The 13245-nt window shown below is 45.3% G+C and overlaps 1 protein-coding gene across 1 annotated transcript in view; it reads right to left on the bottom strand.

Moving 5' to 3' along the window:
- Window positions 1-13245, bottom strand: part of zgc:174164 (uncharacterized protein LOC570656 homolog) — a 70378-nt gene that overhangs the window by 33417 nt on the left and 23716 nt on the right. The window contains exons 6-9 of the mRNA XM_038773193.1: window positions 4162-4351; window positions 2374-2439; window positions 2204-2275; window positions 728-897 (exon numbers count right to left, since the gene is read on the bottom strand). Of these exons, the coding sequence (XP_038629121.1) occupies window positions 728-897; window positions 2204-2275; window positions 2374-2439; window positions 4162-4351 (498 nt within the window). The remainder of the gene's footprint in view (window positions 1-727; window positions 898-2203; window positions 2276-2373; window positions 2440-4161; window positions 4352-13245) is intronic.

Raw genomic sequence — 13245 nt, 5'->3', positions numbered from 1 at the left:
ATTGGCACAGGCAGTATGGGGATTGAATCCACCATGTTGAAGAGCTCGATAGTTTTGAAGTCATGGAGTCATAACAGCAATGAAGGAGGCCATTTGGGCCATCGAGTCCATGCTGGCTCTCTGTAGAATCCAGTCTATCTCATATCTCCCACTCTATTCTATGTAGCCCTGAAAGTTTATTTCCCTTAAGTGTCCATCCAATTTATTTTTGAAATCATTCATCATTTCTGCTTCCACTAATCTCAAAGGCAGCGAGTTCCAGGGCATTAGCATTCACTGTGTAAAAGGGTTCTTCCTCACATCTTGTCCAAAATCTAAATCCATGTCCCCTTGTACAATCAGCAAGTCGGAACAGCTTTTCTTTATCTGCCTTTCTTAAACCTGTCAAAATCCTGTGCATCTCCCATCATTTTCCTCTTCCCAAAGAGAACAGCACCAGCTCCTCCAACATAGCTAAAATTTCTCATCCCTGGAACTATTTTGGTAAATCTCAGTAAGTCCTGGCCAGATGAAACAAACGTAACTTGCTGGATATACTGTTAAAATTCATGTTCAATTCTATTACACCAGGTAGCATTAAGCAGCGCGCCTGATTTACTCTATAGTTGCATTATTGAAGACGACATTTAAATGTGGATCACACATTTACATGTTTAAGTGCTTAAAGTGCAAAAGGTACAGCAACAGTAGAGGAAGCCCTGATGACGTCCCACACAAACAAACTTACAGAATCAGATGTCCACTGTCATGTCTCTTCTCAGGGACCAGGACTCGTTCACGCCATCTTACAAATCTACCCAAAACGTCCCCAGCACTTCCATTGATAACAATCTGATTTTTATCTTTCCAGAGTACAAGACCAGTCAGTATGACACGGACATTCAGAGAGCTGTACATCTAAAAGATTTTGAAAAAGGCTAGTTAATATCTGCTAGTGATGATTGGTTTTCTGTTAATGATAGAACAATGAAATGTGCTTAAAGGGGAGCAAAGACAGAATCTTATACTGTTTGGATGTGAGCGTGAGTTAGGATCTTTTCCAGGTCCCAACCCTTTTCTCATTGTTAGGGCGACAATCTGCAGGATCTTCAAGAAGGTGGTCAATTAAAAGGATGTCTCCAAGTCTGCTGTCCAATTAAGGATCCCATTAAGCCAAGGCCTTTGCGGCTGCAGGCCTGATGTTTACATCTCTGAAGTTTCTCCTAGTTCCACCTTCACATCTGCACCACCGCCCTCTCCACTCCCCCACCCCACCCACCTCCCACTGGCCTGAAATGAGCTGTATTATCAATTGCTTTCTCTACTTGTATCATTTATGTCCAAAATCTATACAGTCCATTTTCACCCTGTTGATTTTATGGGAATAGTGTGAGCCTTATGTTAAGAAAGAGGCTGAACAGAATATACTAACAGAAACAGCTGTGTTCCTGTAGCATTCATGCACCTCTGAAATTTGAACTCCTGGTCTCACAGGAGCCTGGAGGTTGTTCAGTTCAGTTCAGTTCAAGTCTGATGAACCCCATCTGCTTTGGGCCGAACACCCTAATTCCTGCCCAGCATTAACATCAGACTTTAAGCTTCTCCTAGTTAGTAACTAGAATTTAATGAATCATTTTTAGATCGGGAGCATCACCACGTTAGTCCAGTGATGTTGATTAAAGATGCATACCAGAGCAGCTGCTTGATTTTTCTGAAAGCTGACTTTCTAGTGGCCTGCTTAAAACAGAAGAGTTGCTATCAGCTGGTACCTTTGCTTTTGTTCCAGTATTATATTTTCCTAGCTCAAGTATCTGCAGATTGGCACATTCGGCCAATCTAAAGTACCCACTTCCAGTAAGTCAATGGATAAGTTCTGGTATATACTCAGATGGATCTGTTTTAAAGTATCTAGTATAGCCAGTGAGGCAAAGAATGGATGGAAGGATGTGATGCTTGCCACCATTAACACAGCAATCCTTGCAATCACTGGTCAGATTTCACTAACCCAAGTAATATACAGCTCGGTTCTTCTAATCCATGCTACACCCAACCTACTCCCTTTAAACCATACTATGTTTAGCCTGCCATTTATAATCCCCATCATACATGGTATGATACCACAGAAAATCTGTCACTAAGGTTAGACAAGTTATATGAATGTTCAAAGTCAGGAATGTTTCATCTGGATCAGATCATTCAAAACTGACCAAAAGGCCATACATACTCCATCTACAATGTGAACCAGTTCAACCATTTGCTCCTGAATCAGTGTTTCATTCTTGTTGTGCAAATTATACTGGAAAACACAAAACAAGACCATAGGTAAGCAGCTTCAGTGAGACTAATATTCTTTTGAATCAAAATTTGAACTCATTTGAATAAATTGATACTCACTTTGTCATTATCAACAACCAATACCAGCTCCACATAACTGGTTGTTGGCAAAACAGCTCGCTTTTTCTAATGGTTAAACATGAGAGTAGAATTAGATCAATTTTTTTACTGCAAATATCTGAATGTACCTGACTCTTAGATATGTAATTTGCAATATCTTTAAATGTAACTTCCAGTATACAGAAGGCTATCTTACTTTATGACTGCAATATCAGAACATATATAAAATACTGCATATATTTTGACCGTGTTCGTAACTTTTATGACTCAGTTATATTGGCAAGGTGGCACGGTGGTTAACACTGGGTTCAATTCCAGCCTCAGGTGACTGTTTGTCTGGAGTTTGCACTTTCGTCCCCGTGTCTGCATGGGTTTCCTCCGTGTACTCCAGTTTCCTCCCACAGTCCAAAGATGTGCGGGTTAGGTGGATTGGCCATACTAAATTACCCCTTAGTATCCAAAAGGTTAGGTGGGGTTACAGGATAGGATGGAGGCGTGGGCTTAAGTCGGGTGCTCTTTCCAAGGGCCGGTTCTGACTCGATGGGCCGAATGGCCTCCTTCTGCACGATAGGGATTCTATAATTGTGTTATAATAGGAAACCATTTTTTCCAAGTTTTCATATAAAAATGGTTCAAGTGTGTTCCTGAAATTCATCAGAATATTAATTTTTATCACCCAATGTATTATTGACTAAAGCACAGTTCAATGCATGTATTCCTCAATGTGATAGCCTAAAACAATCAGAAAAAATCCAAACTTTTAAATAAATCCCTCTACTCTCCACACCAGCTGTGCTTTACAATACAGTTTGAAAATACAGTATATTCATTTTAAGTTATAAGGCAAAGGCTCTTAACATTTCCCTGCTGACCCCTTCCCAGTTAACACGTATGACTATAGAATGTAATACAAAGATCCTTTAAGGGACTGAAAAACAGGACACTGACAAACAAGTTGTCTTTTTAATCAATGTACATGCAAAGGGCTGAATTTTCCAGGCCATATCATGATGGGCTGGGAGGTGGGAGGACTGGTAATGTTGCAGGCTAAGGTGAGAGAGTGGAGCCAGACATCTCCCTATCATCATGGCGGATTACCATTAGCAAGAACCTCAATAATGCAGCTGCCGCTGGAAGATCTACTGAGCTACTTAAGTGACCGATGAAGGGCTGCTTCTCACTCCCAGCAGCATCTTACTCTGGCGGCCACAAAGTGAATTCCAGGAGTGGGCCCGCTATATTGGCTGCTATATGCCGCATGAAGGGAGCCCCCACATATTAGGGCGATTCAGTACTAATCCCCCTTCCCCGATTGCTGGGGCCTTCCTGGCCCCTGCTGTTAAAAAAACGACTTAAATGGTCTTAAAAGTGCCCTAGCATGGTCGTGCCCTCTTGTAGTTTCAGCAGTGGATTTAAAGGTGTGGGCCCTCTGATTGGGCTGGAAGTTCTCGCCATCCTCAATTGGCCCCGTGTGGTGGCGTCTTCATTGGCCACTGCTGCTATCAGACTTCCCCAAGGTCAGTTCCTGATTTCAGCCCCAAACATCATTCGGAAAAAAACTAGCCCCATGTTCCTGTTTTCGTTGGGTGATGGGTGTATGCAGAATTGACTGAAATGATCTGTACCTTTCAGAAATATATGCCTAGTTTCTGACATCCATGGTTTCACCCAATTAGAGACATAAATAAAAGCTAATTCTATAACACTCAGGAACCTGAGATACATTTTGTGACTTAAATCAATAATTTGTTATTAAATAATGAAACAGTTCAATAAAGCTGCGATTACCCTCAGGTGCTGCACCAAACTCCCATAACTTGAGTGATGATCATGATTTGTTGATCCACTATGGTGAGGTACTCCACACATAAAGGGTTCTGTTTGCATGTCCTCGAGTCGATAAATTAGGTGTTCAAATGTTAATGAGCTTTCCAATGGCTCAATCCCAAAACTTCTTTCCCCAATCAAAATAATTCCTCTGCAATAAACACAACAATGAGAAGTACTCATCATCCAGTTATTGTAATGAAGCAATTAAATAATTTTTTTCTCTAATGCTTTGCTTCCAGATGGGAGCCAGACTCAGAGAACTAGACCATGGCCGAATAGCTAATAGTTTCTGGAATGGGTTTACACAAGCACAGAGAACCATAAACTAACATAAACACAGACATTCACAGATGGACAGTGAGAGAGGGGCATACACACTTGACAGAGTTGAATAATGAGGAGAAAATTTCAATATTATACGGGGTGTCATTTTACAGCCTTGGCAGGGCGGGGCCAGAAGATCCTTTCGACAGAAGGGACTGTAAATGTCCACCCATGGTATGTGCAATTTCACAATATATCTTCCTATTGGTCCAAAGCCAGCTAATTGTGGAAAATGCTCAGAAGATTTTACGTAAGACCCAAAAAATGCTTAATCATTATTACTGGATCTTCTCAAATAAAGCTAACCTGACTCTCTACATTATTTAACCCAGGCTAGCTACATTCCATGTGTCAATTTCATAGTTCCGGAAGCAAGTTCTTTTTCATGACAATTGGTCGACCATTCCTGCTTTGAATCAGTTCTTAACATAGTCTGCCACATTGACAGTGCTATCTGAAGACCCATTAAATAACCTCCATCCATTCAATCAAGATGCTTTACAAAGATAACTTTATTGGTTTCATTTCAGACAATTTCCTCAGGTATCTTCTGTTTTTATTGAAAACCGATTACATCCTGTGTAGGTGTGTCACGCATTTTTCCCATTGCTGATGCTAGACTAAATTATCTAGGTATTTACACATCACATCTTGCTTTTTGTTTGAATTTTCAAATATAATTTGCCATACTCTAGTTCTCAAGTACACTCCTTACACTTATTAAGCTCGTCAGCATTATCCCTTACTTTTCCTATTTCTTTACTCATTTCCTTGAAGAATTGAGAGTAGTTTTGCCATATGAGCACTTAATACTTTCATATTAAACTATTTTAACTAAGATTTTACTGGAGAAATTAACTTGCTCAAAGCAAAATGAACACATTAACACCTTCAAACAGAGGGAACAAAAAGGAGATACCAATGAAAGTGACCATAAATATAAGAACATTATAACCATACAAAGTAGGAGCTGGAGTAAGGCACGTGACCCCTGAGTCTGCTCTGCCTCAGCACATGGATGATTTGGGCCTGGATCCTCAATTCTGGAGACTGAGGTGACACAGCAGCGCAGTGGTTACTACTGCTGCCTCACAGCGCCAGGGACTCGGGTTCAATTCAGACCTTGGGTGACTATGTGAAGTTTGCACGTTCTCCCTGTGTCTGCGTGGGTTTCCTCCCACAGTCTAAAGATGTGCAGGTTAGGTCGATATGCCTTGATAAAATTGCCCTTAGTGTCACAAAGATGGGGTGGTGTTACAGGGAATGCGCCGAGGTGGGGCTCTTTCAGAGGGTTGCTGCAGAGTCGATAGACCAAATAGCCTCCTTCTGCGTTGGAGGGCTTCTGATCCTAAGTGCTGCTGCCAGTGGAGAATCGCTCTGCCGTGAGGAGCACCAGCAAGGAGTGAATATACCATACAAATGGGCTAGTGTGCAGCCGTCCTGACTCGCTGGGGCCGGGATTCAAGTTCAGAGACTGACAAGCTGGAGCAGCTTTTAAGCACTCCACTCAGCACAGGCTGTTATCCCAGCCAAGAGGATGGCTGCTAAAAGACCTGCACCAAGATACCTGGATTCTGACATTGAATACATGTTGGACGCTATTGAGAAGAGGAGGGGCACCCTCTTCCCCAGGGTGGGCTGGAGACCCAAGTCCGCTGCACTGAACAAAGCCTGGTATGCGGTTGCAGAGGCGGTGAGTGCTTTCAGCCTCACCAAGAGGCCTGGAATGCGATGCCATAAGAAGATGAACGACCTCCTTCGAGCAAATTGGGTAAGTAGCCACTCCTGTGCCCTTGGCAACACTCCCATCTCTCACTCCTCAAATCTGCTCCCAATCCCCTAAAGGCCAATAATACACCTGCCTATCTTACAACCCACCCCCCCACAAAATGTGTTGTCCTCTTTGGCCAGGAACCTTGCACACACATGCCACCCCATAAAACACAGATCCCAGCATCTCACTATGTCCTTTCCGCATCCCAAAGAATAAAATGGCCCTTAATCGGGTGTGCCAGAAGACAGGCATCCCAGATATACACCCCCCCCCCCCCCCCCTGAGGAAAAGCCCCTGAAACTCGTCAGGGAGGTTGAGGAGAGAGCAGTGGCTGGAATAGAGTTTGGTATGTGCCAAACAAGTGAAAGTCCAATACAACACAGATGTCATTTTGGCAAGTGAGTCACCCCTCTCCCACAGGCCAGTCGTTTCCAAGATCTCACCCCCAACTCTTTTGTCTTGCAGGATCCCCATCTAATGAGGCTGGGCTGCCTGGGGTCACTACCTCCATCCAGGCCCTCAGAGCATCCTGGAGCATGACTCTGGGGAAGACACCAACGTCACGGCGCTGCTTTCACTTGCACCATCGACCATCGCAGAGACTATCACCTCGGTGGGGAATGTTAGTGATCAGGCTCCTGGTCACCTGCTGGGGAGCACCACACACAGTACATCAGGTGGAGGCAGGGATCCCGATGGGGGCAGATGTGGAAGAGCTGCCCTCTCCCAAGGAATAGCTGCCGCCCAGACAGATGCTGTGCTTCCGTAAAAGGTGATCCCATCACTGGTGCAGATGGAGAAGCAGAGCCAGAATCTACAGGACGGGGTGTCAGCAACATTCCAGTGCCTGCAAGTGCAGCTGGAGGAGTCCAGTCGCTTCTGGTGCAGGAGAGGGTGCCGACAATACATGGCACCCAGGCTAACACTGAAAGGGTGGCGGCCGCAGTGGAAGGCTTGGGCATGACGTCAGGGCCATGTGTCAGGAAGTCCAAGGCTTGAGGCACATTGTGCTGTCCATGGCTGAGGCACAGGACAGGAGAGCCCAGTTACAGGTGGACATGTCCCGTGCCCCAATGCACATTCTTGCAATGCTCCAGAGCTTGGCCCATTCACAAAGGGCCATGGCTGAGGACATTGAGAGCATTGGCTGGACACTGACTCATCTTAGCCAGTCACAGAGGGACACGTCACAGGCACAGAGGGACATAACCAAGGCTATGAGGGAGAGTGATTCCCGCCCCTTTTTTTGTGGACGTGGGGACAAAGCCCCATTTTCAGAGAATTCCGCCCAGGGTTTGGAGAAAACTCGTGACCTCAGGGGTGGGCCCACTGACTCTGAGAGGGGTGATGTGCCAGGGAGAGTTCCAGTGGCACTGGTGCATGTGTCCTTTGTTTGGGGTGAGCTCTGCTAATCCCCTGCTTCCTCTGCTGTGGGGCTGCACTTTTAAGATGTGCACTGCGGAGTGTCCATACCTACTGGGCCGCCGATTGAGTATGGCAACACCCATCTGCTTAATGATACTGCTGGGATATCAGGGTATATCCCAGATAGGTGGGCTGCCACATGACCTGTAGTCTCAGAGCATTTGCAGGGTTCTGTGAGCAGTCAGCAGTCTCAAAGTCCAGGTGCCTGAAGATGCAGCTAGTGGGTGGGTTGGGTTTGAATGAATTTATAGCAGCAATGAGGGTCTCAGCCAGGGCACCTCAATCCTGAAGGAGGCACCCCGAGTCAACACATTGCCACCAAGTCATTCCCCTCTACTCCCTGAGGTCCAGGCTCACATCCACCAGCAGGCTCAAAAAGTTTCAAAGGTTTGCTTTCCTCCTTGCTCCCCCTCATTGTCCATGGCGCATGGGCCTCGCTTGTACGTATTTGCAACAAATCATGGCCATGTTAATCCCGGCTGTGAGGGTGGAGCATAACGGTGGGCAGAGAATGGGGCTTCCAGCTCGTTAATCAGATTTAAATACACACAAATTGCAGTTTGGCATGGTGCCGCCACCACGTGTTGTGTATCGCGCTGCCGCCATTGGCCGGAAATTTGTGCATCGTAACGTTTTTGGTGCCTGGCGCCAATGCCGTTTTTTTGGGCAACGCTCCATTCGCCGCCCAGTCGGGTATCCTGATGCTGACGTTGCGCAATAGTGAATCTATCTCCTGATCTTGGCCTCAACTCTACGTACCTTACTGTTCCCCTGTAGTTCAAAAATCTGTCTATCTCAGCCTTGAATACATTCAATTACTAAAAGCTATTGAATTGTAAAAATCCAATTGGTTCACTAATGAAGAAAACCTCCCATCCCTAACTGGTCTGGCCTACATGGGACTTTAGTCCTACAGCAGGTTGACTCATTACTGCTTTGTGAAGGGACCTAATGAGGCATTTAGTTTCATCAACCTGTAACATTTTAGCAGCTGAAGATGGCAGTCCATCAGCATTTTCTCAAGGCAAGATGGGATGGACAAACTTAGTACCTGTAATAAGTTGGATTCAGATCGCTGCACACCCTTGACATCAATACCTAAAGGAGCAGACATGGACCAATGCTATTTTAGGATACAAAATTTAATTAATAGATGTTGACAATTGACTTGTGTCCGCTTTGAGCAATGGAGCACTGGATAACGTTGCCTGGATAACGTTAACTGGATAACGTGTGGATAACTCCACACCTCCCTCCTGTTGTGCATTGTGGTCAAGTAAACCATACCAAAAATTCTGAAAATCCTCAGTCTATTGTCATTATCAATCCAATTAAGCAAACTGCTCTGGCACCACGTGCTATCCACAGGCATTTCTTATTTTCAATAAAGACATTCCAGACAACACGAAACCTGATTTTCCAAGGCATTTAGAGTAGTTAAAACTAAATCAAGATTATCCTTGCAACAAATCAGTATAGATTAAAACTGTGCAATAGTGCATTATCTTTGAATTTGAATTAATATCACACACTGATATCTGTTGTTCTTAGTTAAGTGAGGCTACAGACACATAACAAAGAAGCAGTTTTTATAGAACATAGAACATTGAACATTAACATACAGTGCAGAAGGAGGCCTTTCGGCCCATCAAGTCTGCACCGACCCACTTAAGCCCTCACTTCCACCTTATCCCCGTAACCCAATAACCCATCCTGGCCGTTTTTGGTCACTAAGGGCAATTTATCATGGCCAATCCACCTAGCCTCCGTGCCGGATGAGTTGTGTGTGGTGTGGGTTGGGGAGCCATTTATTGCTCTTTCACCACAGCCTTGCAATTTCTTTTCCTTTTCCAGTAAATATTCCATTCTTTAATTCAGGTTGTATTGAACGTGCTGTCACCACTCTTTCAGCAAGTGTATCCCAGATCATAGCAACTCACTGTGTAAAAACATTTTCCTTCTCTTCCCTCTGGTTCCTTTGCTGATTTACTTTAGAAAAATCCAGATGTGCATGCCCCTCTCTGCCAAAAGAGTTAGCTAAGCTGTTGCCGGACTGTAACAAGACTATAGCCCATGTCTCTTGCACTAAAATTGAACTACATTAAAGGCATTTAAATGGTCATTGGATAAACAATTGGATGATAAGGGAATGGTGTAGATGGGCTTTAGAGTGGTTTCCCAGGTCGGCACAACATCGAGGGCTGAAGGGCCTGTACTATGCTGTAATGTTCCATGTTCTAAAACAGGATTTTTAAAAATCCCAGTCTTCCATGCTTCTATGCAAATTAAGGTAATGAAAGTACTTCAAATCTGGTAACTGATTCTTAGTTACCAGGGCACCTTTAGTTTGAGGGTGTTGTCCACAACATTCTACTATGATTACCAACCCCGCCTTCTTGTTCACTTGTAATTGAAGCAGCCGGGTATTACTGGCAAGTTCCAGCATTAATTATATCCTGGTTAGTGTGGAAGGTTAGAGTGTACTTTCCTCTAGTTATTCATGTGAGCAAAAAAATATAAAATGTACATTAATGCCTAGAAGCAACATCCCAAGTGCTTGCTTGTGGTAAAAACACTTCAAATCACATTTACCTATGCAAATCTTCTATGAGGTCTCCATAGTTAGTTCAGTGCTGTGGCAAAAATATATCTTTTTTATTTATAAATTTAGAGTACCCAATTCATTTTTTCCAATTAAGGGGCAATTTAGCATGGCCAATCCACCTAGCCTGCACATCTTTGGGTTGTGGGGGTGAAACCGACACAAACACAGGGAGAATGTGCAAACTCCACACGGACAGTGACCCAGAGCCGGGATCGAACCTGGGACCTCAGCGCCGTGAGGCCGCAGTGCTAACTCACTGCGCCACCGTGCTGCCCTGTGGCAAAAATATATCGACTAGAGTAGCCATTTGATCGTACAGAACTTGAGTGTTGCTGAAGAAAGAGGTTTCCTGTCAAAACACTCATCTTGCACTCATCAGGGCAATGTTTCTTGTATGATTTTTGTTTGATCGGGGGCCTCAGCAGGGAATACGCGGCTGAGGCCGCACTTAGTCCCATTTTCTTCACTGAGGAGCGCCACTCGCTGGAACTCCTCAGTGCACTGAGTGATCGTGACACCATTTTTAAATGGTGTCGCAAACTCTCGGGTCCCTGACGAAACCCTCTAACATTCCCCCCTAAGCCCCAACTTACTAGAAGGGGGTCCCCAGACCAACCCATACCCTCGCAGGACATCCCCTGACCCAATCCCCGCTATGCAGAAAATGCCAGCCTTGCACCCTGACAGTGCCACCTGGGCATCTTGGCAGTGTCAGGTAGGTACCCAAGTGACACTGTCAGGGTGCCAGGCTGGAAGTGCAAGGGTTCCCAGATGGCACCAGTAGCTGCCAAGTGGGCATGCACCTGGGGTCGTCCAATCCGATGGGAGACCCCCACAAGTGCCATTCCCTCTGGTGCCCGTTTGTGGAGACCAGCACTGAACACTTCTCCCCCGAGGTCGCCTGGGACATGTATTTTATACAATAATGAATTCCTCAGGACAATGCCTTGACCAATCAGAGTCAAGCTTTGTCTAAATTTCAAACAATGCTTGAAAGTGTTGGCATGGACCCTGTGCAGAGGCATCTGCAATATATAAACGTGTATTGAATGCATACTATTTGGAACACATATTTTTTTCTGAGGTACGCACTAACAATGTGTAACCCTAAAATCTTAATTAAAAATGAAGTGTAGCAGTTTGTGAGGCTTCATGGGGCTTTAGCCACCTGACTTGGCCACATTCGTGAAACCTTGTTAGTTCCCACAGACATCCATAGAAATGGCTTATTCTGCAGGACATCACTTATCAGCAGATGCCTCCGAGTAATGTTACCTGTAGCCCCAGCCCGTAGCGAGGTTAAAATAAGAAAGTCTCAGTATGTGAGGTATCAAGAAAACCCAAGGAAATTGATAAGGGGGTCTGGAAAACACCATGAGGGAGCCTCTGTTTGTTTATGAGCTCTGACCACACAGCCCCGTGCTGCCTAATAACCAATAATTGTTACGATTGGTTGCATCCAGCCAAGGTGGGCTATGTAATTGTTTGCATTGTATAAGAATTGATGATTTTCTGTGTTCAGTGGAGATGCATATGGTAGCCCAGAGACTTGCTTCCCACTGGTGTTAATTCAATAAACTGTTTGACATTTGGAGAAGACCCAAGTGTTGAGTGATTCCTTTGGAGTCTTTCCCGTGAACAATAGTGAACTTTTATTTGCCATCAACTGGTGCATTCTCCGTGGTAATGCCTCTACCAATCAGAGTCCACTTGACAGCCAATCAGCACTCTTTTCTCATACAGTATAATTTTCATTAACATTGGTATTCTTGAGAATGATCTGATAAGTACAAGACAAAAAACTTCAACAAAAAGCCTCTTTTTTCAGCAATAAGAATTGTAATTCAAATTAATTTCTCGAAGTACAATGGCTCCATATTTCTTGTGGGGAAAATGGTGCAATCCAGAGTGGAAGTTACTGATAAACAGCAGGGACCCAGATACACCCATATTATATAGCACAGTTGCCCACTTCATACCAGTCAAAAGCCAGGGATAGAGTCAGGGAAAGGATCTTCTTACCCAGGAATTCCTACTTCCCTGGAGGATTTAGAACCCAAAGTAGTATGGGAGGCTGGCACACTGAATGAGACATGGTAGGCCAGCCTCCACATAAGCAGTCATGAGCTTCACTTGTGTGGGGTGTGTAAGAATCAAGGAAATGGACTCCTGAACAATGCTTCTTCCACCCTCATCGTAAGCAACTAGGCACTTTGGGCGGGATTCTCCCAGCCCTGGGCCGGGCTGGAGAATCCCCGCGAACGGGCCACGCCGTCCCGACGCCGGCACTCGATTTTCCGCAGAGCGGAGAATTGGCGCTATTGGCACTAGTGTGGTTGGTGCGGCGGTGGTTGCGGGCCACACTCCGCGGCGGGCCTGCCGATTCTCTGGCCCGGATGGGCCGAGCGGCCGTTATAAAAAAGCCGAGTCCCGCCGGCGTTGTTCTAACCTGCTCTGAGCCGGTGGGACCTTGGCGTTCACAGGACGGTTGGCAGCCTGTGGGGGGAAGGTGGGTAGTCCGACCCTGGGGGGGGGCCTCTGATGTGGCCTGGCCCGCGATCGGGGCCCACCAATCGGCGGGCCGGCCCCTGTGGCTGGGAGCCTCCCTTCCTACGCGCCAGCCCCTGTAGTCCTGCGCCATGTTGCGTCGGGGCCGGCGTGTTGAAGGAGGCCACTGTGCGGTATTGTGTGAAGCAAATAATGGCATGATGGGAAAACTAGTCAAGTCTTCTTGGTACAATTGAATTTAACCTAAGACACAGATTCAGAATACACATAGACAGCATGTCCTGAGAGTCTAGATAAGGCTTGGAACTAGAAGTAGTCTTAATACATAACAAGCTGAACAACTATTTCTTCCTGTTCCTAAACAACTTCTTCCCTTTCTTAAAACAAAGACAAGATAATGATATGA

Source organism: Scyliorhinus canicula, chromosome 16 (assembly GCF_902713615.1).
Source record: "Scyliorhinus canicula chromosome 16, sScyCan1.1, whole genome shotgun sequence".
NCBI lineage: Eukaryota > Metazoa > Chordata > Chondrichthyes > Carcharhiniformes > Scyliorhinidae > Scyliorhinus > Scyliorhinus canicula.
The sequence above is the reverse complement of the archived record's forward strand: the minus strand, read 5'-3'. Positions and strand labels throughout refer to the sequence as shown.